Source organism: Narcine bancroftii, chromosome 5 (genome assembly GCF_036971445.1).
Source record: "Narcine bancroftii isolate sNarBan1 chromosome 5, sNarBan1.hap1, whole genome shotgun sequence".
Taxonomy (NCBI): Eukaryota; Metazoa; Chordata; class Chondrichthyes; order Torpediniformes; family Narcinidae; genus Narcine; species Narcine bancroftii.
The window spans coordinates 224,658,626-224,680,322 of record NC_091473.1 but is presented as its reverse complement, the minus strand read 5'-3'; the positions used below and the strand labels follow the sequence as shown (position 1 = coordinate 224,680,322).

The following is a 21,697-nucleotide window of genomic DNA, read 5'->3' as shown; positions in this document are numbered from 1 at the left end:
GGGCAGTGCCTACGTTCCACAGCAGCCACAAGGGGTTGCAGACTACGGGGAATCAGTGAATTGGCTTCTTTGGCTTGGCTTCGCGGACGAAGATTTATGGAGGGGGTAAAAAGTCCACGTCAGCTGCAGGCTCGTTTGTGGCTGACAAGTCCGATGCGGGACAGGCAGACACGATTGCAGCGGTTGCAGGGGAAAATTGGTGGGTTGGGGTTGGGTGTTGGGTTTTTCCTCCTTTGCCTTTTGTCAGTGAGGTGGGCTCTGCGGTCTTCTTCAAAGGAGGTTGCTGCCCGCCAAACTGTGAGGCGCCAAGATGCACGGTTTGAGGCGTTATCAGCCCACTGGCGGTGGTCAATGTGGCAGGCACCAAGAGATTTCTTTAGGCAGTGCTTGTACCTTTTCTTTGGTGCACCTCTCTCACGGTGGCCAGTGGAGAGCTCGTCATATAACACGATCTTGGGAAGGCGATGGTCCTCCATTCTGGAGACGTGACCCATCCAGCGCAGCTGGATCTTCAGCAGCGTGGACTCGATGCTGTCGACCTCTGCCATCTCGAGTACTTCGACGTTAGGGATGTAAGCGCTCCAATGGATGTTGAGGATGGAGCGGAGACAACGCTGGTGGAAGCGTTCTAGGAGCCGTAGGTGGTGCCGGTAGAGGACCCATGATTCGGAGCCGAACAGGAGTGTGGGTATGACAACGGCTCTGTATACGCTTATCTTTGTGAGGTTTTTCAGTTGGTTGTTTCTCCAGACTCTTTTGTGTAGTCTTCCAAAGGCGCTATTTGCCTTGGCGAGTCTGTTGTCTATCTCATTGTCGATCCTTGCATCTGATGAAATGGTGCAGCCGAGATATGTAAACTGGTTGACCGTTTTGAGTTTTGTGTGCCCGATGGAGATGTGGGGGGGCTGGTAATCATGGTGGGGAGCTGGCTGATGGAGGACCTCAGTTTTCTTCAGGCTGACTTCCAGGCCAAACATTTTGGCAGTTTCCGCAAAGCAGGACATCAAGCGCTGAAGAGCTGGCTCTGAATGGGCAACTAAAGCGGCGTCGACTGCAAAGAGTAGTTCACGGACAAGTTTCTCTTGTGTCTTGGTGTGAGCTTGCAGGCGTCTCAGATTGAAGAGACTGCCATCCGTGCGGTACCGGATGTAAACAGCGTCTTCATTGTTGGGGTCTTTCATGGCTTGGTTCAGCAACATGCTGAAGAAGATTGAAAAGAGGGTTGGTGCGAGAACACAGCCTTGCTTCACGCCATTGTTAATGGAGAAGGGTTCAGAGAGCTCATTGCTGTATCTGACCCGACCTTGTTGGTTTTCGTGCAGTTGGATAATCATGTTGAACTTTGGGGGACATCCGATGCGCTCTAGTATTTGCCAAAGCCCTTTCCTGCTCACGGTGTCGAAGGCTTTGCTGAGGTCAACAAAGGTGATGTAGAGTCCTTTGTTTTGTTCTCTGCATTTTTCTTGGAGCTGTCTGAGGGCAAAGAGCATGTCAGTAGTTCCTCTGTTTGCGTGAAAGCCGCACTGTGATTCTGGGAGAATATTCTCGGCGACACTAGGTATTATTCAATTTAGTAGAATCCTAGCGAAGATTTTGCCTGCAATGGAGAGCAACGTGATTCCCCTGTAGTTTGAGCAGTCTGATTTCTCGCCTTTGTTTTTGTACAGGGTGATGATGGTGGCATCACGAAGATCCTGAGGCAGTTTACCTTGGTCCCAACAAAGCTTGAAAAACTCATGCAGTTTGGCATGCAGAGTTTTGCCGCCAGCCTTCCAGACTTCTGGGGGGATTCCATCCATACCTGCTGCTTTGCCACTTTTCAGTTGTTTGATTGCCTTATATGTCTCATCCAGGGTGGGAACCTCATCCAGCTCTAGCCTTAGGGGCTGTTGAGGGAGCTGGAGCAGGGCGGAATCTTGGACTGAGCGGTTGGCACTGAAAAGAGATTGGAAGTGTTCTGACCATCGGTTGAGGATGGAGATCTTGTCGCTGAGGAGGACTTTGCCGTCTGAGCTGCGCAGCGGGCTTTGGACTTGGGGTGAGGGGCCGTACACAGCCTTTAGAGCCTCGTAGAAACCCCTGAAGTTGCCAATGTCCGCACTGAGCTGGGTTCGTTTGGCGAGGCTAGTCCACCACTCATTTTGGATCTCCCGGAGTTTGCGCTGAAGATGGCTGCATGCGCGACGGAAGGCTTGTTTCTTCTCTGGACAGGACGGCTTTGTAAGGTGAGCCTGGTGGGCAGCTCGCTTCTTTGCCAGCAGCTCCTGGATTTCCTGGCTGTTTTCGTCAAACCAACCATGGGTGTAAAGGGTGGGGCCAGTACTGCGCGCACTGCACTCCACCTAAAAGCTCCTTTGCGCAGGCCCGAGGACAGGTCCACGTCCTCCCCCTCCACGTCCTCCCCCTCCACGTCCTCCCCCTCCACGTCCTCCCCCTCCACGTCCTCCCCCTCCACGTCCTCCCCCTCCACGTCCTCCCCCTCCACGTCCTCCCCCTCCACGTCCTCCCCCTCCACGTCCTCCCCCTCCACGTCCTCCCCCTCCACGTCCTCCCCCTCCACGTCCTCCCCCTCCACGTCCTCCCCCTCCACGTCCTCCCCCTCCACGTCCTCCCCCTCCACGTCCTCCCCCTCCACGTCCTCCCCCTCCACGTCCTCCCCCTCCACGTCCTCCCCCTCCACGTCCTCCCCCTCCACGTCCTCCCCCTCCACGTCCTCCCCCTCCACGTCCTCCCCCTCCACGTCCTCCCCCTCCACGTCCTCCCCCTCCACGTCCTCCCCCTCCACGTCCTCCCCCTCCACGTCCTCCCCCTCCACGTCCTCCCCCTCCACGTCCTCCCCCTCCACGTCCTCCCCCTCCACGTCCTCCCCCTCCACGTCCTCCCCCTCCACGTCCTCCCCCTCCACGTCCTCCCCCTCCACGTCCTCCCCCTCCACGTCCTCCCCCTCCACGTCCTCCCCCTCCACGTCCTCCCCCTCCACGTCCTCCCCCTCCACGTCCTCCCCCTCCACGTCCTCCCCCTCCACGTCCTCCCCCTCCACGTCCTCCCCCTCCACGTCCTCCCCCTCCACGTCCTCCCCCTCCACGTCCTCCCCCTCCACGTCCTCCCCCTCCACGTCCTCCCCCTCCACGTCCTCCCCCTCCACGTCCTCCCCCTCCACGTCCTCCCCCTCCACGTCCTCCCCCTCCACGTCCTCCCCCTCCACGTCCTCCCCCTCCACGTCCTCCCCCCTCCACGTCCTCCCCCTCCACGTCCTCCCCCTCCACGTCCTCCCCCTCCACGTCCTCCCCCTCCACGTCCTCCCCCTCCACGTCCTCCCCCTCCACGTCCTCCCCCTCCACGTCCTCCCCCTCCACGTCCTCCCCCTCCACGTCCTCCCCCTCCACGTCCTCCCCCTCCACGTCCTCCCCCTCCACGTCCTCCCCCTCCACGTCCTCCCCCTCCACGTCCTCCCCCTCCACGTCCTCCCCCTCCACGTCCTCCCCCTCCACGTCCTCCCCCTCCACGTCCTCCCCCTCCACGTCCTCCCCCTCCACGTCCTCCCCCTCCACGTCCTCCCCCTCCACGTCCTCCCCCTCCACGTCCTCCCCCTCCACGTCCTCCCCCTCCACGTCCTCCCCCTCCACGTCCTCCCCCTCCACGTCCTCCCCCTCCACGTCCTCCCCCTCCACGTCCTCCCCCTCCACGTCCTCCCCCTCCACGTCCTCCCCCTCCACGTCCTCCCCCTCCACGTCCTCCCCCTCCACGTCCTCCCCCTCCACGTCCTCCCCCTCCACGTCCTCCCCCTCCACGTCCTCCCCCTCCACGTCCTCCCCCTCCACGTCCTCCCCCTCCACGTCCTCCCCCTCCACGTCCTCCCCCTCCACGTCCTCCCCCTCCACGTCCTCCCCCTCCACGTCCTCCCCCTCCACGTCCTCCCCCTCCACGTCCTCCCCCTCCACGTCCTCCCCCTCCACGTCCTCCCCCTCCACGTCCTCCCCCTCCACGTCCTCCCCCTCCACGTCCTCCCCCTCCACGTCCTCCCCCTCCACGTCCTCCCCCTCCACGTCCTCCCCCTCCACGTCCTCCCCCTCCACGTCCTCCCCCTCCACGTCCTCCCCCTCCACGTCCTCCCCCTCCACGTCCTCCCCCTCCACGTCCTCCCCCTCCACGTCCTCCCCCTCCACGTCCTCCCCCTCCACGTCCTCCCCCTCCACGTCCTCCCCCTCCACGTCCTCCCCCTCCACGTCCTCCCCCTCCACGTCCTCCCCCTCCACGTCCTCCCCCTCCACGTCCTCCCCCTCCACGTCCTCCCCCTCCACGTCCTCCCCCTCCACGTCCTCCCCCTCCACGTCCTCCCCCTCCACGTCCTCCCCCTCCACGTCCTCCCCCTCAAAAGATGCTCACAAACTCAAGCTAGCATGCTGGAACATCAGAACCATGCTAGACAAGGCTGACAGCCACCGACCTGAACGTCGGTCTGCCCTCATTGCACATGAACTCCTCAGACTTGACATTGACATAGCCGCTCTCAGTGAAGTCCGCCTGGCAGATGTAGGCAGCCTCCAAGAACGCGGCGCGGGCTACACACTCTACTGGTCTGGCAAGCCTTCGGATGAACGACGCCTATCTGGTGTAGGCTTCATGGTCAAGAGCTTCATTGCCTCCAAACTCGAAAACCTTCCGACAGGCCTCTCGGACCGAATCATGTCCATGCGACTCCCCCTTCAAAACAAGCGTCACATCACCCTCATCAGTGTCTATGCTCCAACCCTCCAGGCGGAACCAGCAGAAAAGGACCGACCTGCGCAACCTCATCCAACGCACCCCTACAGCCGACAAGGTTGTCATCCTGGGCGACTTCAACGCTCGTGTCGGCAAAGACTCAGAAACCTGGCCAGGAATCCTGGGCAAGCATGGCGTCGGCAAGTGCAACGACAATGGGCGCCTCCTGTTGGAGCTCTGCGCAGAACAGCGGCTTGTCATTACAAACACCCTTTTTCAGCAGAGGGACAGCCTTAAGACCACCTGGATGCATCCCCGATCCAAACACTGGCACCTCCTGGACTACATCCTGGTGCGAGAAAGTGACAAACGAGGTGTGCTCCACACCAGGGTCATGCCTAGCGCGGAATGCCACACTGACCACCGGCTGGTTCGCTGCAAGCTCAACCTTCACTTCAAGCCAAAGCCCAGGAACAATAAAGCCTCCAGAAAGAGGTTCAATGTTGGAAACCTGCAGTCAGACGAAGCAAGAGGAAACTTCCAGGCAAACCTCAAAGCAAAGCTCGACGATGCAACCCGCCTCACGGACCCGTCCCCTGAAACCCTCTGGGATCAGTTGAAGACTACCATACTGCAATCCACTGAAGAGGTACTGGGCTTCTCCTCCAGGAAAAGTGAATTGGCTTAATGCACCAGAAAATCCTCCATCGAGATGTAGCATAGGAGACGACTATACAGGGCTGTGACCATGGCAGCGGGCCAGTGAGGGTTTCGGCGGCTGAAGGAGCCATACAGTCTGCGGGCTGCAAGAGAGTGGCTCATGGGAAACAGGTATCAGTACTGGGATTCGAGAGAGTGCTGAGGGCAAGAAAGTCTCCTGAAGGGCCTCAGGTGCCGAAAGCTTCCTGATCATATCAGAGTTTTGAATCTGGAGCTTGCCAATCGATCGTACAGGGGTCTGTGCGGCTCCAGAGACTGCGGGAGCACTGGAGGGAAATCCACAGAAATTCAGTGTCGTTGAAAGAACTCTCCTTTGCTTCTCTTTCTTTACTATAAGGGGCATTGGGCAATACTAATTGCAACTCTGTGTCTGCATTACGGAAGTGAAAGATAATTTTGTGTAATATTACATTTTCAGTATTATTACATATCCATAAAGGAATCTTGGAAAATGGACCGTTTCTATGAAGTTTCTTTCTTTGAATAAAGCTGAAAAGTCTCTTTGATGAAATCACATTGTGCATCAACTGGTTGGAAAATAATGTGTTAAATACCAGTGGTCTTTCATTTTATAATCATTTAGCCTGTTTCCTGTTTGTGGTTCAGATTTTCAGGGTAAAGGGCACAGTCTGTAATAGAATTCCACCTGCCACCTTCACTACTAGCCAACTTCCATGCAACTACTTTATATTCCAGTACCCAGCATCTGGAAGCAGGTAGTAAACTGCTGGACACAGAAATGCAGGAGGGTCTCAGCCAGTCTGGCAGCGTCCATGGGAAGTAAAGATATATTACTGATGTTTTGGGCCTGTGTTTTTCCTCACTCATAGCTTGAGGAAGGACTCAGGCCCGAAACATCAGTAATATATATATTTTTTTAAACCTCCTGTGGACCCTGCAAGACTGGCTAAGACCCTCCAACGTTTCTGTGATTTTACTACAATCGCAGCAAATGCAGACTTTAGAGCTTCACAATAAACTGCTGGAACCCAATAGTCAAGCAGCATCCGTGGAGGCAAAGGGATGATTGATGTTTCAGGTCGAGATACTGCATTGTGACTGAGAGTGCATGGGGACGATAGGAAGTATGTCAGACTGAGGGGGGAGGACTGAGACAGAGGAAGGTAGATGATCGGTGGAACTAGAAGCGGGAGGTTGATGGGCAGATGGAGCCAGGTGTGGAGGGGAGAGGGAAGGTGAGCTACAGATGGATAGGTTTTTGGGTGACTGACAGATGGAATTAGGTGAGGAAGGGTGATGAGTCTTGGTAATAAGGGGAGTGGAGGAGAGATGGAAAAGGTGAATAAAGTGAGACACACCCTGGGTAGACTGGCAGCAGTGGGAGAGAAACACTTGGGCTGTGCATAACTGAAATTGGAAAATTAAATATTCATACCAAGGAGCCTTCAGATACTCTGGCAGAATACAAGGTCTTGTCCTTCTTGCCTCGGTTTGGCCTCACTGTGACAGGTTGTGGACAGGTAAGTGGCTGTGGGAATAGGAAGAGGGGCTGAAATGACATGCAACAGGGAGCTCAAGATGGCCATTGTGGATAGAGGACAGGCACTCTCAGAAATAGTCACCAGTCCACGCCTGGTCTCAACAATGCAGAGGAGGCCACATGGCGAGCACTGAACACAACAGTGAAGAATTGGAAGAGGTGCCCATGAATCTCTGCCTCATCTGGAAAGGCAGTTTTTGTAGCTGGATGGCAGTGAGGTGAATGAATCAGAGTCGCACCTCCAAGTTACAGGGGAAGCGCCAAAGGACAGGAAGGAATGGGTTGGAGGTGATGCGTGGACCACAGAGTTGCAGAGAGAGAGCGGCCCCTGCAGCCCACAGAAGTGTGGAGCTGGGGGAGATGTGGTGGGGTTCTGTTTGGAGCAGGAAAAGTATCACCCTCTCCCATTTACTGATCATTCACATACCTATTTACCTGGGGTTCTTAAAATTAGGCCTCCCATTGTTCCTTTCTTGTCTGGCTTCCCCTATCACCTAGCCCTACCTGCCTCTAGGCTACTTCTGCCTAATAATCTATTCCTTATTATGTTTCTACCTATCACTCACCAGCTTAAGTCTCAGCACCTAGAAGTAAAACACGAAAGTCTGCAGCCACCATATTACAGAAGTAAAATGAGTCACTAATTTCAGTAAATCAGTAAATCAGGGCTGTGGTGGAGATGGTGGAGAGCTTCACGTTCTCAGGAGTAAATATCACCAACAACCTGTCCTGGACCAATCACATTGACGTTACAACCAGGAAAGCTCACCAAATACTTGACTTCCTCAGAAGTCTGATGAAATCTGGCACATCTTCCCAAACTTTACAAGAGCATCATAGAAGGTGTCTTGTCTGGATGCATCACATCCTGCATATGGGAATTGCAGAGAGTGGTAACATAGCTCTGGCCCCCTCTATCGACTTCATCTATACCTTTCCGTGTCTCAGGAAAGATGCCAACATATTAAAGGACTCATCACATCCCAAAATTCTTTACCCCCTCCTCCCCCCACCCCCCCACCTCCTGCTGGGTATAAGATACAAGAGCTCGAAAATACAAACCTCCAGATTTAATTTCAGACTCTTAAATGGATCTTGCTATTAAAAGATGATTCCCTTGCACTGTTTTAAGTACTTTTCTCTATTCCCTGCATTTGATATTTTGTTCCATGCACTGTCTGATTTATTGTAATTTTATCCCCACATTGTTGCTTTATTTGTTACAATTTCACTACCTGTTGTAGGAGTTGACTTGGCTGGATATCATGCAAAATGAAGCTTCTTACATAACAATAAATAATACAGCCCGATTCATTGAACCAGGGTCAGTTTCCAGCCTGGGTTGTGATGGTGGATTGAGGAATATGCTAGGCAAGTTACAGGGTACAGTGGTGGTGTACATTCAGTTGCAGGTGTTGATTCATAGCACATCATGACTGCCCAGATGGTTCTGAGCCCATCTGCAACAACACATGACATGATGGGAGGTTGGGCGGCCTTGAGAGAGAGTTTCAAATGAGTATCATTGCTCTCAAGTCATCCCTACACCATTTGGAACAATATGGTATACAGTTAACTCGTCCAGTGAGAGTGCTCGCCTGACTTGGCTATTACTTTGTAACCAATCTGACGTCTGTAGGACGGACACAATGGAGCAAATATTCTACAGCCAAAATCTAGAATGTATATTGCTTTGGAGACTTCTCACATTTATTAAATGTTCACGATGACAAAGAACTTCACCGATCAAAAGTGAAGTTACTCGTGTGTCGTATCTACTCTGACAGAAGGCTTGCAGAAAATGCAGAGAACCAATAATTAATTCAAGCTGCTTGCAACAAGAACAGAGCTTTGAGGATACTTGGCCTGTGTTTAATTCCACAGGAGTGTGTAAATGGAAAAGTAAGGAATTTTCTCACTGCTGACTGTTGATCCAACTGAACCCTGAGGTGTCCTGAAATGAATTCCCTGCACTGTCCTGGGAAATCCGCAAACACTGACAACATCATAGTTTGGTGCACGTTTAACGCTTCGGTTCATTTCAACAGGGAGGAATGGTTCTGAAAGAATGAGGCTAATTTACACAAATGTGCTGGGGAATCTCAGCAGGTTATGCAGCATCAATAGAAAATGAAGGGTAGCGAATGTTTCAAGTCTGGGCCCTTTATCGGGCATGAGAGAAAAAGAATAAAAAGATTGGGGGTGGTGGGGGGTGGGGGGGAAGAGGAAAGGAGGGAGGAAGGAGAAGAGGGAGGAACACAAGCTGACAGGCAATTGGTCGATACAGGTGGGAGGTAGAAGAGAGAAAAAAGCTGAGAGGTGAATCAGGTGTCTGCCTATTTGATTCTTATTTCTGATGAAGGGCTCAGGCCCAAAATGTTGGTCACCCTTTACCTCTTATGGATGCTGTGTGATCTGCTGAGTTTCTCCAGCTCACATTGTTCTCGACTCCAGCATCTGCAGATTTTCTTGTTTGACCATTAGGTCATTTAGATTGTTTTATTTAGTTGAATTAACTTAATTGTTCCAAATTCTTTTCAAACGTTTACTTTTTTAATATAATCATTAAAATATTAATGCAAAAACTTTTGATGGGTTTGAATGCTTGTGATTTCAATCTCATTGATCTTTCACAGCTATCTCAGCCCTAAGTGTGATGAGCCTGATAGCCAAAGTGCTTCTGTGGGATCTCCAAGAGCAAGCGCCTGGCTGAGCAGTCTTTATTCTAACTGAGGATCCCCTGTTACATTGAGGCCAAACCCAGACAGGAAGGGCAACACCTCGTATTGGTACATCAGTTAATGGAGAATGACCCAAGATGTCCTCGGAGTGGGGAATAACCTGCTCTTAATACCTGCCCTGTCATCCTCATTTCTGTGTGAGTTTTCTCCAGTGCTCTGGTTTCCTCCCACCCTTCAAAACGTACGGTGTTGCAGGTTAATTGGGGCAGCACAGATTTGTGGGCCGGAAGGGGCCGTAACTGTTTCGTTATTTATATCTGAATTTAAATTTAAATTTCTGTTCCTGTTTTTCCATGAAAAGTGGATTGTGACATACCCAATACCAGGCTATTCCAGATAGACAAACTGGAAGAGGTATAACCTGAGCTTTCCGATAAAGTTCTCTCCCCCTCGGGACAGGTCAGTTGGATCTATCGAGATGAGGTAATTGGATGTTTTGCTCTTCTTCCGCTTCCTTCCAGCTAGCAAGAAAACCTGAGAGGAAAGGATAAGATTTAGCTGGAAGCTCAGATTGAACCTAGATTAGCCAAATGATGTCATGTCTTGGTTTCAAATTCCTATCAGTTCAACACAGACTGAAGCTTTCAGCATGCAGAAACATCTGGCTATTGCAAACAAATGTAACAGTCCACTGTAACCCATTGGATGTCACTCACACTGTAACATGTGAGGAATGTGCTTGTGGCCATCTTATAAATTCTATTGCTTAAATAATGCCACAGTGTTCCAATATACCATTGTTTATTGGTCATGACTGACCTGGCTGTGGGCTCAGCTCCACTTACCCACATTTGCCCCATAACCTTTCATTTGCAAACACCCACAAAAAAAAATCGGTGTCTTAAATATATTCAATATTCTACTGCTTTCTTGGGCAGATTCACTACTTTCTGGGAAAAACCTCCTCATTCTCCCTCCTATATCCCCCAAATCTTGAGGCTACATCCCCTTGTTCTAATCTCACCTAGCAGTGGAAACAATGTTCCTGCCTCTATTTTATCCACTCCTTTCATCATTTTATGTTTCTAAAGATCCACTTTTATTCTTCTAAATTTCAGTGTGTTGTCCCAGGAATCTCAACTCTCTCCTTATAGATTATCCCCCTCCTGTGCAGAATTAACCTGGTTCTAACCCAACAGCACTTGCTTGATAAACTCCACGGGTCATGCAAGATCCATTAGAAGTAAAGGAGTAACCATCGTTTTGGGCCTGGATCCTTCATCAGCCATGTCAGGTCCAAAATGTTGATTATCCTTTACTTTCTCTGGACCTGCTGAATTTCTCCAGCACCTTTGTGTATTGCCCTAAACCCGAGCAACTGAAAACATTCTTGTTGAACTCTAAGCCAACAATTCCAGACTACAAGCTCTGCTCTCTACCTTCTTGTTCTCGTCAGTGTCCAGGTGCATGTAGTAGGTGGGGTATAGGCCTCGGTCCATGCCTTTCTTGTCCCTAGTGACTCTACATTTGATGGTTGTACCCTGAGGTGCAGGCTGTAGCACAAACTTCTCCAGGTCATCAATTTCCACAGTGGGAGATTCTGCTCTGGTCTTGACACTGTCCTGGAAAGAGAAGATGTGTGACCACTGGTCAGAACATGTCCTGTGGTGGACGTGACTGCTACCCCACCTGAGCTCCTTGGATAACATTATACAAGAGCACAATAAGCAGGAATAGAACCCCACCATCCCCAAATCATGCCTGCCCTGCCATTCAGTATGATCAACTATTCCTCTGTGTCTGTTTTACATGGCCCTCAATGCCCTGATCATTCAAAACATTGTCCACCTTCTTTTTAAATACTGCCAGAGATCTAACCACAATTCTTTAGGGTAGATTCCACCAGTTCACCATCTTCTGGAAGAAGGGGTCCTTTGCACTCCTTCTACGCATCCTTTCAGTCTCCAGACCCGTAGGTATTCCAGTTCAGCCACATTCTTGCCACATCTTTTGATCATCTTCATTTCCTAACTCCCAAACTGATACAGCTGCAGACGATGGCTGTGGCAACAGTCCCATTCTCACATGCAATCAAAGGCCTGCTGATATTCAGTAGATTGGAAGTTAATTTATCAGATAATTAAATAGTTGACAGTCCCTAGATTGTATTAACAATGAACTTACATTGTTTGATTTTTTCTTTACACTCTTTCCCTTTCTGTTGCTGTTAGTTTGTGTGCTTTCATTTTCCTCATCTTCAGTTTCTGTCAGATCAGAAATGTACAGTTACTTGCAAGCGGAGAACAATTTAAAATACTATAGATGCTTGTGCAGAGCCCAGGGGTTACCAAGATTCTGGAGGCATGAGTCATGAGGAGGCCACTTCGTCCCTTCATTAGGCACTTTTAAGCTGTAGCACCTGGGTGGCCCTCCTGGGACTCAGGTGCGATTAACGGGGCAGGGCGATTTAAGCTGCAGGGAGAATCGACCCATTATATCGCCAACCCGGCAATTAAAGGGGGATCCCGCCCCCCCGCAACGATGTATTGAAGAACCACACACTTATCAGAAGTGATTAATCAAAGTCCAAATAGCCAGCGGGAACGGGAGCGATCTTCAGATGTTGGCTAAGCAATTCTGCTGTGCTGCAGTACAGCAGGCAGCTGTTGTGACCACCTCTGTCAGGCGAATGCTGCAGTCATTGGAAGAGCAGCAGGATGTAAGCACTGTGCATTTCAGTAGGTGCAGCCCAGTGATGCATGCACGCAAGTGCTGACGTCACCGGAACAAGTGGGTCGGCCATTTTCATTTTCAAGCCGCCGGTGGACATGACCTAGGTAAGTTTAACTGAGTTCCCTGACTACCTACTGAGGTAGGTCAGGGACCCAGTTGGATTTGGACCATGCTGACCAGGTCAAACCCTTTCACGCTGCCGAGTGAGTGGGGTGCTAACTGGGCAAATTGTCTGGTTAACCCAATTTTACACGGCAGCTTGAAAGGGCCTATGAATCCCTCCATTTTGACCTCCCTGACTGATGAGTGGTTTATCCTCACCACTATTCATTTTATCATTTTAAACTAGAAGGTACTGTGAACTTATAGGGCACCACTGGTAACGACACTGATTTACCACAGCTTACAAACAATTAAAGAATACTTTCACTTGTTTTTTTTCAGCACTAAATGGAGTCAACTTTCTTTATTCTCTTCAGACACAACCTTGCATTCTTCAACTCACCAAACCCCTCTGACCTTTTCATTGACTCACTGCTCCACAGGTAATCCTGGCACTCTCACTCTCCTGCATCCGAGATCCATTTCACGCATGTAGACTGCTTAACACACCCGCGCATGCGTGCTATTACTGCTGCATGTCACTTCGGACACATCATCAGTGGTAACCGGCACAGCTCCCGACGCAGGTAAGTACGCGAAAATCTACCCCATTTACTCCATCATGATTAGTTAATTTACCTCAGGTTTCAAGTCAACAGTTGACCAAGCAGCAGCAGTTTAATGGGAAGAGAGTTCCTTACTTTTGCTACGTTTTGCATATGGACGTGTTTCTTAAACTTTGTTGTTGATATGACTGCCCTTCAAATTCAAGTTTAATATCATCTGATTTTACAAGTACAACCCAATGAAACAGCATTCTCTGATCCTCAGTGCAAAAGCATGCAAACATACAGACAACACATGTACAAACAAACAATACATATACAGCACATAGACATAAAATATGTAAAATTAAATAAATATTGTTAAATAAATAGTAGCATCTCTCTGAGGGATTGTATGAGCAGTTCATTAGTCATTGCCCATGGGAAGAAGTTATTTCTCAGCCTTGTGGTTCTGGCTGTGATCTCCTGTACCTTTTCTCCTGATGGGAGTAGTTTGAAGACACTGCATCCAGTGTGATAGGGGTCTGCAATTATTTTACAAGCCCACTTCAGACAACAATCCCAGTAGATCATGTCAATAGAGGGGAGGGAGACTCCAATAATCCTCTCCACCACTCTAATTGACCTCTCTGATCTACAGCAACTGCACCACACTGTGATGCAGTTGGCCAGGATGCTCTCGATAGAGCTCCTTGATGTTCAGCTTAATTCCAGAATGTCACACCGGAAAGTCAGTTCTCTATTATCTGATCAATTCCTAACAAAATTCTACAAACCGATTTCAAATCATCCCTTAGGAAACAATATGGACTGAGATCTAATGTTGGAGCTTAGGGATTGTACCAGTAGTTTACCATGAGTGTCATTTATTAACATGATTTGAGAATGTAACCCATTAATAGAGTCAAAGCAATGAATGATTGGATGGCGTGCATCTTCTGAGGGCAGTTTACAGGGAAAAGATAAAGCTTTGCCAGGCAAAAACAATTAGGAATGGGTAAATCATCTACATGTTCCTTTACCGAGCACACTTCCAACTTTTCATCAATATAAGGAGCCTATATAAGCTCTGCACATCTTATCACCCTTTATCCTTCCTTACTCCAAATAATAAAAAGTTTAATTGATGTAACCTCTGCTCATAACCTGATCTTGGAGTAATGGTAATACTCAACAACTCCAAATTTAGTTCCTCTAACCAAATAATCTCCAACCAATAGACACAGTTGCGAGCTATCTTCAATGTCCACGTTCCTATTAAAGGTCAATGACATTGGCTCAATATTGTGAATTCTAGGGAATCTGCCCCCTGTTTGTGCAATCTCTCCTTCAATTTTAACCTTTGGATTCCTGTCCTCATCTTCATAATTCTACACACCTACTTTTTCATACGTTGGGCTCAAACCTCATTAAGATTGAAATCTGGTCCATCCCATCAATATACTGCAGGTGAATCAGCTGAATATGGTCAACCAATATTTCTCAACGTGTGGTCCGCAGACCACTGATGGTTTGTAGTTGGTGGTCTGTGGTGACGTGGCAAAGACAAACATTACTGATGTGTGGACACATCAAGGACGAGGAGACATGAAGGTCGAGGTTGTAAATTGGATGACAAAAAATACAAAAATTCTCAAAAAACGTTCCCATCAAAACAAAAATTCTGTTGGTGTTCTCGGAAGGAGCTTGCGCTCGACTGTTCTCCTCCTCACTGGTGGTATGTGGCTTTGTTATATGTGGTCCACGGAAAGCAAAATAATGCTTAAGATGGAACCATTGTGGTCAACATTTACAAATACAGTAGCATGCAGCCTGCCAATTCACTGTAGTGTTCATACGTTTATCCATAACTATTGATGAGATGTAATTACATCATTAATAATCAGTCTTGTCTCATATTGACTTTGACATTTTGAATTGAGCAGAAAGGTCAATGCGAGAGGTTTACCAAACATTCCTTAAAAAGGAGGATTACACGGTGAGCATTATTCCAACTTATATTTTTATAAGTTGGGTGCTCCTTAATATTAATTTATCTTATGTGTTTCCGTCCCATCACAAATCTCTGGAAAATGCTGAAAACATTCATCATGTCAGGCAGCATCTGTGGAGATAGAACCTATTAATGTTTCAGGTCCAGGAGCCTTTGCCAGAATTGGGAAAGAGAAAAACAAGTCACAAAGAGAGAAAATGGAAGAGGGGTGGATAAAAGAATATCTGATAGGATGTGTTCAAATGGGAGCATCCAACTGATCACACCACCACCAAGGGAAGAGATTTTCCAGTTAAATCCTTGCAGGTGCCCTCCTTATTGGTGCTGTCTGACCAAAAGTCTATTCCCACTTACAATTCTTTCTTATCTCTTTGTACTATGGGAAGACTGGCTGGACTGCTCGCAAAACAAAATTTTCACTTTACCTCAGTACATGTGACAGAAGCTTGAACTTGAACTTGAATGACATCTTATAGCACTGTGCCCTGAATAGAAACTCTGAGCTCTGAGGGCACTGCTTGGTAAATTTTGTTATCAACTTGTTACTGAATTCAGTTGATTCTAAGTAGATTTCCTGTTGTCATAAGGATTCAGAACAGAGATCAAGGATTCCAGCATTGTAAAGCTAAACAATTAATTTAATTTAATTAATTTACAGCATGGTAACTTTTGACCCACAAACTCATGCCACCCAATTGTGACCAATTAACTGACCAACTCCGTATATCTTTAGGACGTGGGACATGGGACAAAACCAAAGCACCCACACAGGCACAGGGAGACTCCTCACGGACAGTGGTGGATTCATATTCAGGTCACTGGTGCTTGTAATAGTGTGCACTAACTGCTACGTTAACCATGCTGCCCAATTATTTTGGAAATTTTGACTAAAATCCCGGTTCCATTTTCAGGTGGTCACACCAGCAACTAGTCCCCAGGAGTTGGATTCTGAATTCCAACCCCCCTCCCCCTCCCCTCTCCATCACTGCCCTAATGCCTTCTTGACAGCTGAGTAATATCTTCTGTTCTACTGAGGCAGTGGTTTAACATCAACATTGAGTTGGCTGTTATAGTAAACCCATGTGCAACTTTTACTTTTTTAGTAAACTTGATTTTGCCTCCTTTACACATCTCCACACATGCACAAGCAACATCCACACCCCACATCATTCAGCCATTTTCCTGACACGCTCAATTACCATGGCCATCAACTTGCTAAACAACCATGGTAGAAACTGCCACCCTCCTGATCCTACAATGCCCATTACAACTTGATTTCAATGCATACAAATGGACCTTTGCCTACTGAAATCTGCCCAGGCTAGGTGGGCAGCCAGATCTAGGATGGGAAGGAGGGAGAAAGGGCCTAGTAGGAGTAGCAATGGGCTACTTGTGACTGGAGCTTTCTTCATGTTCCTTTTCTTCTTGTTCGTTGCTCCTCCAGCCTGGAACATGTTGGCTGTGTTCTTCTTCTTCTTATTATTTCTCATCTTTGTGGCTTTTGGGTTGGGTTCTGAATCCTCGCTCTCACCCTGCTCGGTCGGTGACCCTGAGAGCAGAGAGGCAGCAAGTAAAGAAGGAAAAATTTTAACAGAGTGAATCAACAGCAGGATGGAAGTAAATAACTTAAAAAAAAAATCAGGGAACTTTGAACAATATTGACTCAGCTGCCTGTCTGTCATCTCTCCTAACTTTCATTTCCACTGAAATCCTATTGAGAATTTAATCCCCATCAAAGTTAAAATGACCCATGGTCAACTTAGAGGCAGGAAATAGGCCCTTCGACTCAAGTCAATCCAACCAAGATGTTTATGAGAGCTAATCCCCTTTGTTTGTGTTTGGCCCATATCCTCTTAAACTTTTCCTATCCATGTATCTGTATTTCTTTGAAACCTTGTAATTGCGACTACCTCCACCACTGCATCTGGCAGCTCGTTCCATGCACCCACCACCCTCTGTGTGCAAAAGGAGCATGTCAGGTTCCCCTTTCCAATCTTTCCCTTCTCACCTTGAATCTAGTCTTAGATGCCGGTACCCTTGGAAAATGTCGGTCACCATTCACCTTATCTATGCCCCTCATGATTGAATATACCTCCAGAAGGTCACCCCATAGTACCCGATGATCCAGGGAAATAAAAGCCCTAAGTTTCTCTTTTTAACTCAAGTCCTCCAGTCCCGTCGACATCCTCATTAAATATTTTCTGCACCAGGGCTATTGACTCCCCATTTCAGGGAAGATTTGGGAGAGCAGAATGAAGTTAATAACCAGCATGAGGGCTTGAGTGATAGACCGGCACATTTCTTTATCTCCTGGAGCAATGGACACTGAGGGGTAACCATCTAGAGATGCATAAAATTAAGAGACCATATACAAGGTGAATGATGAGTCTTCTTTCCCCAGAGTAGGGGAGTGTAGTGTTGAGCAGATGGCAGTGGAGGTAAAATATACTAGTTTCTTTTACTGTTGACTGAATTCAGCTGAAGGCTTCTTTTGTCAATAATCTTAAATTTGAGCTCTTTGGTTTCTGACTTTGTTGCCAATCAAAACAATTTTTCATTATTCATTCTATTATAGCCACTGCTTGACCCGCAATTCAAATCCAACACCTCCCGTGTCCTCCCCCATCCCCAGCTCCCTAGTCAGCATTATACCTATTGCTGTATTGGGAATACCAGACTGCAGCAGAAAGATGGAAACACAAGAGACTGCAGATTGCTGGAATTTGGAGCAGAGAACAAACTGCTGGAGGAACTCAGTAGGTTGAGCTGTTGGGGGGGGGGGTAAAAGAATTGTCAATGTTTGGAGTCGGGCCCACGACACAGGGTCTTGACCAGAAATACGGACAGTCCCTTTCACTCACAGATGCTGTTCGACCCTCTGGGTTCCTCCAGAGGTCTGGAGAGGAATAAAGGTGGCTTTAATGTGAAGTGGAGAATTCATTGAAGGGGGAAAGAGGCTGACCTTTTTTCTCACCCCCAGCTTGAAAGGTTAAAGTTGGATCCTTCTTCGCAGTTTTGCTGGGTTTCCCTCTGGTCTTGGATTCGGGTTCATCCTTATCCTGGTCTGAGCAGCAGATAGGGAGAGGAAGCATAAAGTTGAAACGCCAAGGAGATAGAGAAATGGGAACATCAGAACATAAATAGAAACGTGTTGGTTATTTGAACTAGTAAGCCGGTCCTCCTTTTCAATATGGACGATCTTTTACCCCAATGCTATTTCCTGCACTAACCTCATTCACTCACGAATCAAAGAAATATTGACAGCGATCTTGGGTAGAGATTTCCAAAGATTCACTGCTCTCCAGGTTAAAATAAAAATCTGCCCAGACGCCTGACCCCTTATTTTGAGTTGGTGATATCTGCTAGAGATCTCATACAAGGAAAACATCAGTTTCACATCTACCCCATCAAGGCCCTTAGAGTTCTATATGTTTCAATGACATTCACCTCTCATTGTTTCAAACAGGACAGGGAAGTGAATGGGCAGATAGTTGCAGGGACTCAGGAAAGTTGCTCCGAGAGACAGCACCAGCGACCCGGGCTCGAATCTGGCACTCTCTGTAGGGAACTATTCTCCCCATGACCTGCATGAATTTCCTCTGGGTGCTCCAGCTTCCTCCAACCCTCTAACAACATGTGGTGTGGGTGGGTTAATTAGGTGCAATTGGACAGCCCGTGTTTCATGGGCTGGAAGGGCCTTCCTTGCTGCAAGGTTAAAAGAAATAATATTCATCATTTAAAATATTTACAATTTATCAGCTCTACCTTTTAAATAAGGGCGACATGGTTAGTGTAACGATTAGTGCAACACTGTTACAGCGCCAGTGACCGGGGTTTGAATCCGATACCGTCTGAAAGGAGTTTGTATGTTCTCTCCATGTCTGCATTTGTTTTTTCTGGTCACTCTGGTTTCCTCCCACCATTCAAAACATATAGGGTTTTTAGGTTAATTAGGTATAATTGGACAGCATGGGCTCATGGACCGAAAGGACCTGTTACCGTGCTGTATATCTAAATTCACTCTCTGAGTGAAGAACTTCCCCCTAATGTTCCCCCTAAACCTTTCCCCTTCCAGAAAACTATGACCCCTTGCATTTACCTCCACCATTCTAAGTGGCAAAAGCCTACTCACATCCATTTTGTCTATACCTCTCATAATCTTGTGAACCTCTATCAAATCTCTTCTCATTCTTCTTCGCTCCAAGGAATAAGGTCCTAACCTGTTTAATCTTTCCCCGTAACTCAACTCCTGAAGGTCCCTTTCGGATGAGATGTTAAACTGGTCTCCACGAGATGAACAAGAAGACCCAGCACCATTTCAAAAAGAACGAGGCACTTCTTCTCTCTGTCCTGACCAATATCTATCCCTCATTCAAAAATCACCAAAGCAGATTAGCCTTTTCCAACAATAGGGAGCTTTCTGTGTGCAGACAAAGTTCCAGTGCTACAAAGGCACTTCATTAACAATAAACGATGAGGTTCTGAGGTCATAAAAGGCGTCACGTGAAAGGTTTAATGCACAAAAATGCTGGAGAATCTCAACAAGTCACACATCTTTCTTAATGGGCAAAGATACATAGCCTGAGCCCTTTATCAAGGTAAAAGGAAAAAGCAGGCAGGCACCAAAAGAATGCTGTGTGACCTGCTGAGTTTCTCCAGCACTTTTGTGTATTAAACTACAATCACACTGTCTGCAGACTTTCTTGTTTAACTGCGTGAATTTCTTTCTCTCTTAGATCTTGTCATTTCAGGGCACAGATCATATGAGCATTGAATTTATTTTTCTGTATTACTTTGCATGAAGACTATGCACTGCTGTCCTCCAGCATTGGGCAAGAGTCACATACCTTGCTTTTGTTTTTTGCATGGTTTTCCAACAGTGAAATAAGAGGCTGGATTCTCCTTGGTCTTGGGGTCTTTGATGAACTTAGCGTAGGGATCTTTCTCTGGCTCAGGATCTCCTGTCTCCGCCTTTGGTTTCTTCTTTCTTGGCTTCTTATCTGTAACTTCTTTGTGTGTGTGTGTGGGGTGTGCACACATCAGGAAGAGGGGGAAAGAAAGCAACGCCGTTGGTGAATGATCTCCACAGCAACATAAAAGGCACCTTTCGATAAGGTGCACTGGGTCTGATGTGAAGGCAATGGAGAACTACTGAGGATCTGTTCAGCTGTCAGGATGGATGGAGAACAAAGTTACCGAGTGCACACACTATGAAGAACAATGAACAGCGCACACTGGGTAGGTACGCTGATTCACAGCTCCAGAGACCCAGGTTCAATCCTATTCCCCAGTGTTTTGTACGTTGAGCTTGTTTGTTCTACCTGTAAGCACATGTAATTCACCTGGACACTCCTGTTTCCCCCTACAACTCAGACGTGCAGGTAACTGGCTAATTGACCACTGTAAATTGCCTCAGGACCAAGGTGAGTCCCAGAATTTAGCGGAGATGATGGGAATATGGTGAAAAAACAGGGTAAAATTCGAAAGGAAGCCATTCTACCAGTTAGGTCTTTGCCAGTAATCCCATTGTTCCATCAGTGGGCAGAATAGCCACCTTGTTCTTTTGGAGGCATACATTGAATCACATAGTTATGGAACAAGGAAACGGGCATTTTGTCAAGTCTTTTAAACAACCTTTTGCGATTCACAGGGGACCTTCTGTACCACAGCATGCTGCAATATTGAACAATTTAAATCTCTATTTTACCTTCCAAATTGAATGATCTCACATTTGTCAACATTGTGCTCCATCTGCCAGACTCTTGCCCACTCACCAACTTCTCTGCACAATTTGCTTTTCCATCCATTTTTGTGTTAAATTAAGGGTAAATTCCATTATAATGAGTAAATTGGTTCTTGGAATTAAGTAAATATGGATGGGTGAGTGGAACAAGAATTCCCACTGTACTCATGAGAAATTAGATAATCCATTGCTGCATGCCAATTTCTTCCCCTTGGTTATCCATGTAATGTGTATGAATTATCACACACATGCTGTTTCAAGCTATGGAGAAGGCTACTTATCCCCTAGTGTCAGTTGACAGAGAGAGTTTTCCATTTCCCCCCACTCTTATCCCTAATTCTTCTCAAGTAGAGTCCTCCCAGATTACAAATGACCCAATTTATGGAAATCCAAATTTATGCAAATTCTCCCATATATTTTTGAAGTATACATTCCATTAATTTATTTAATAGTCATGTTAGGGTGAATGTTCAATGAACTGAGAGAATTGTATCAAGTTGTATGAAGAGAAATTTGATGTGGGTGACAAGAGAAAATGGACATATCTGACTTATATACAGTTGTCAGGAACAGAACTTCCTGGACAACATGATATGGGTCCAGGTGAAGAGAGGGGCCCTATGTATTCCACTAATTTCTGTCTCGGTTTCTTTGAAAAGGATTTTATGTAATTATTTAAGAAACAACTGAAATGGTCATTCAGGTTCTCCCATTCCACTCCCACAGTTCCATGATGCTGGCACCATTCTGCAATCGTCCCTGATTTTCCTGCAACATTTAATTGAGGTAGCCTCAGAAACTCTCTGGGAAATACAAGGAGTGCCTTTCCCCTCTACAGTGACAATTTTCAATACTTCTCCACTTCATGAGATGGCAGTAATGCTGGGCTTTTTGTGGAACTTTTGATGTTGTCAAAACATATACACAGTGTTTTTTCTTAAATGATTTATAGTG

At 47.5% G+C, this 21,697-nt stretch overlaps 1 protein-coding gene across 1 annotated transcript in view; it reads right to left on the bottom strand.

Annotated features, from left to right (window-relative positions):
* Positions 1-20,040, bottom strand: part of LOC138765538 (tubby-related protein 1-like) — a 30,623-nt gene extending 10,583 nt beyond the window's left edge. Inside the window, exons 1-6 of the mRNA XM_069942569.1 lie at positions 19,848-20,040; positions 17,963-18,064; positions 16,388-16,549; positions 11,791-11,870; positions 11,046-11,216; positions 10,028-10,140 (exon numbers count right to left, since the gene is read on the bottom strand). Of these exons, the coding sequence (XP_069798670.1) occupies positions 10,028-10,140; positions 11,046-11,216; positions 11,791-11,870; positions 16,388-16,549; positions 17,963-18,064; positions 19,848-20,040 (821 nt within the window). The remainder of the gene's footprint in view (positions 1-10,027; positions 10,141-11,045; positions 11,217-11,790; positions 11,871-16,387; positions 16,550-17,962; positions 18,065-19,847) is intronic.
* Positions 20,041-21,697: the final 1,657 nt, after the last annotated feature.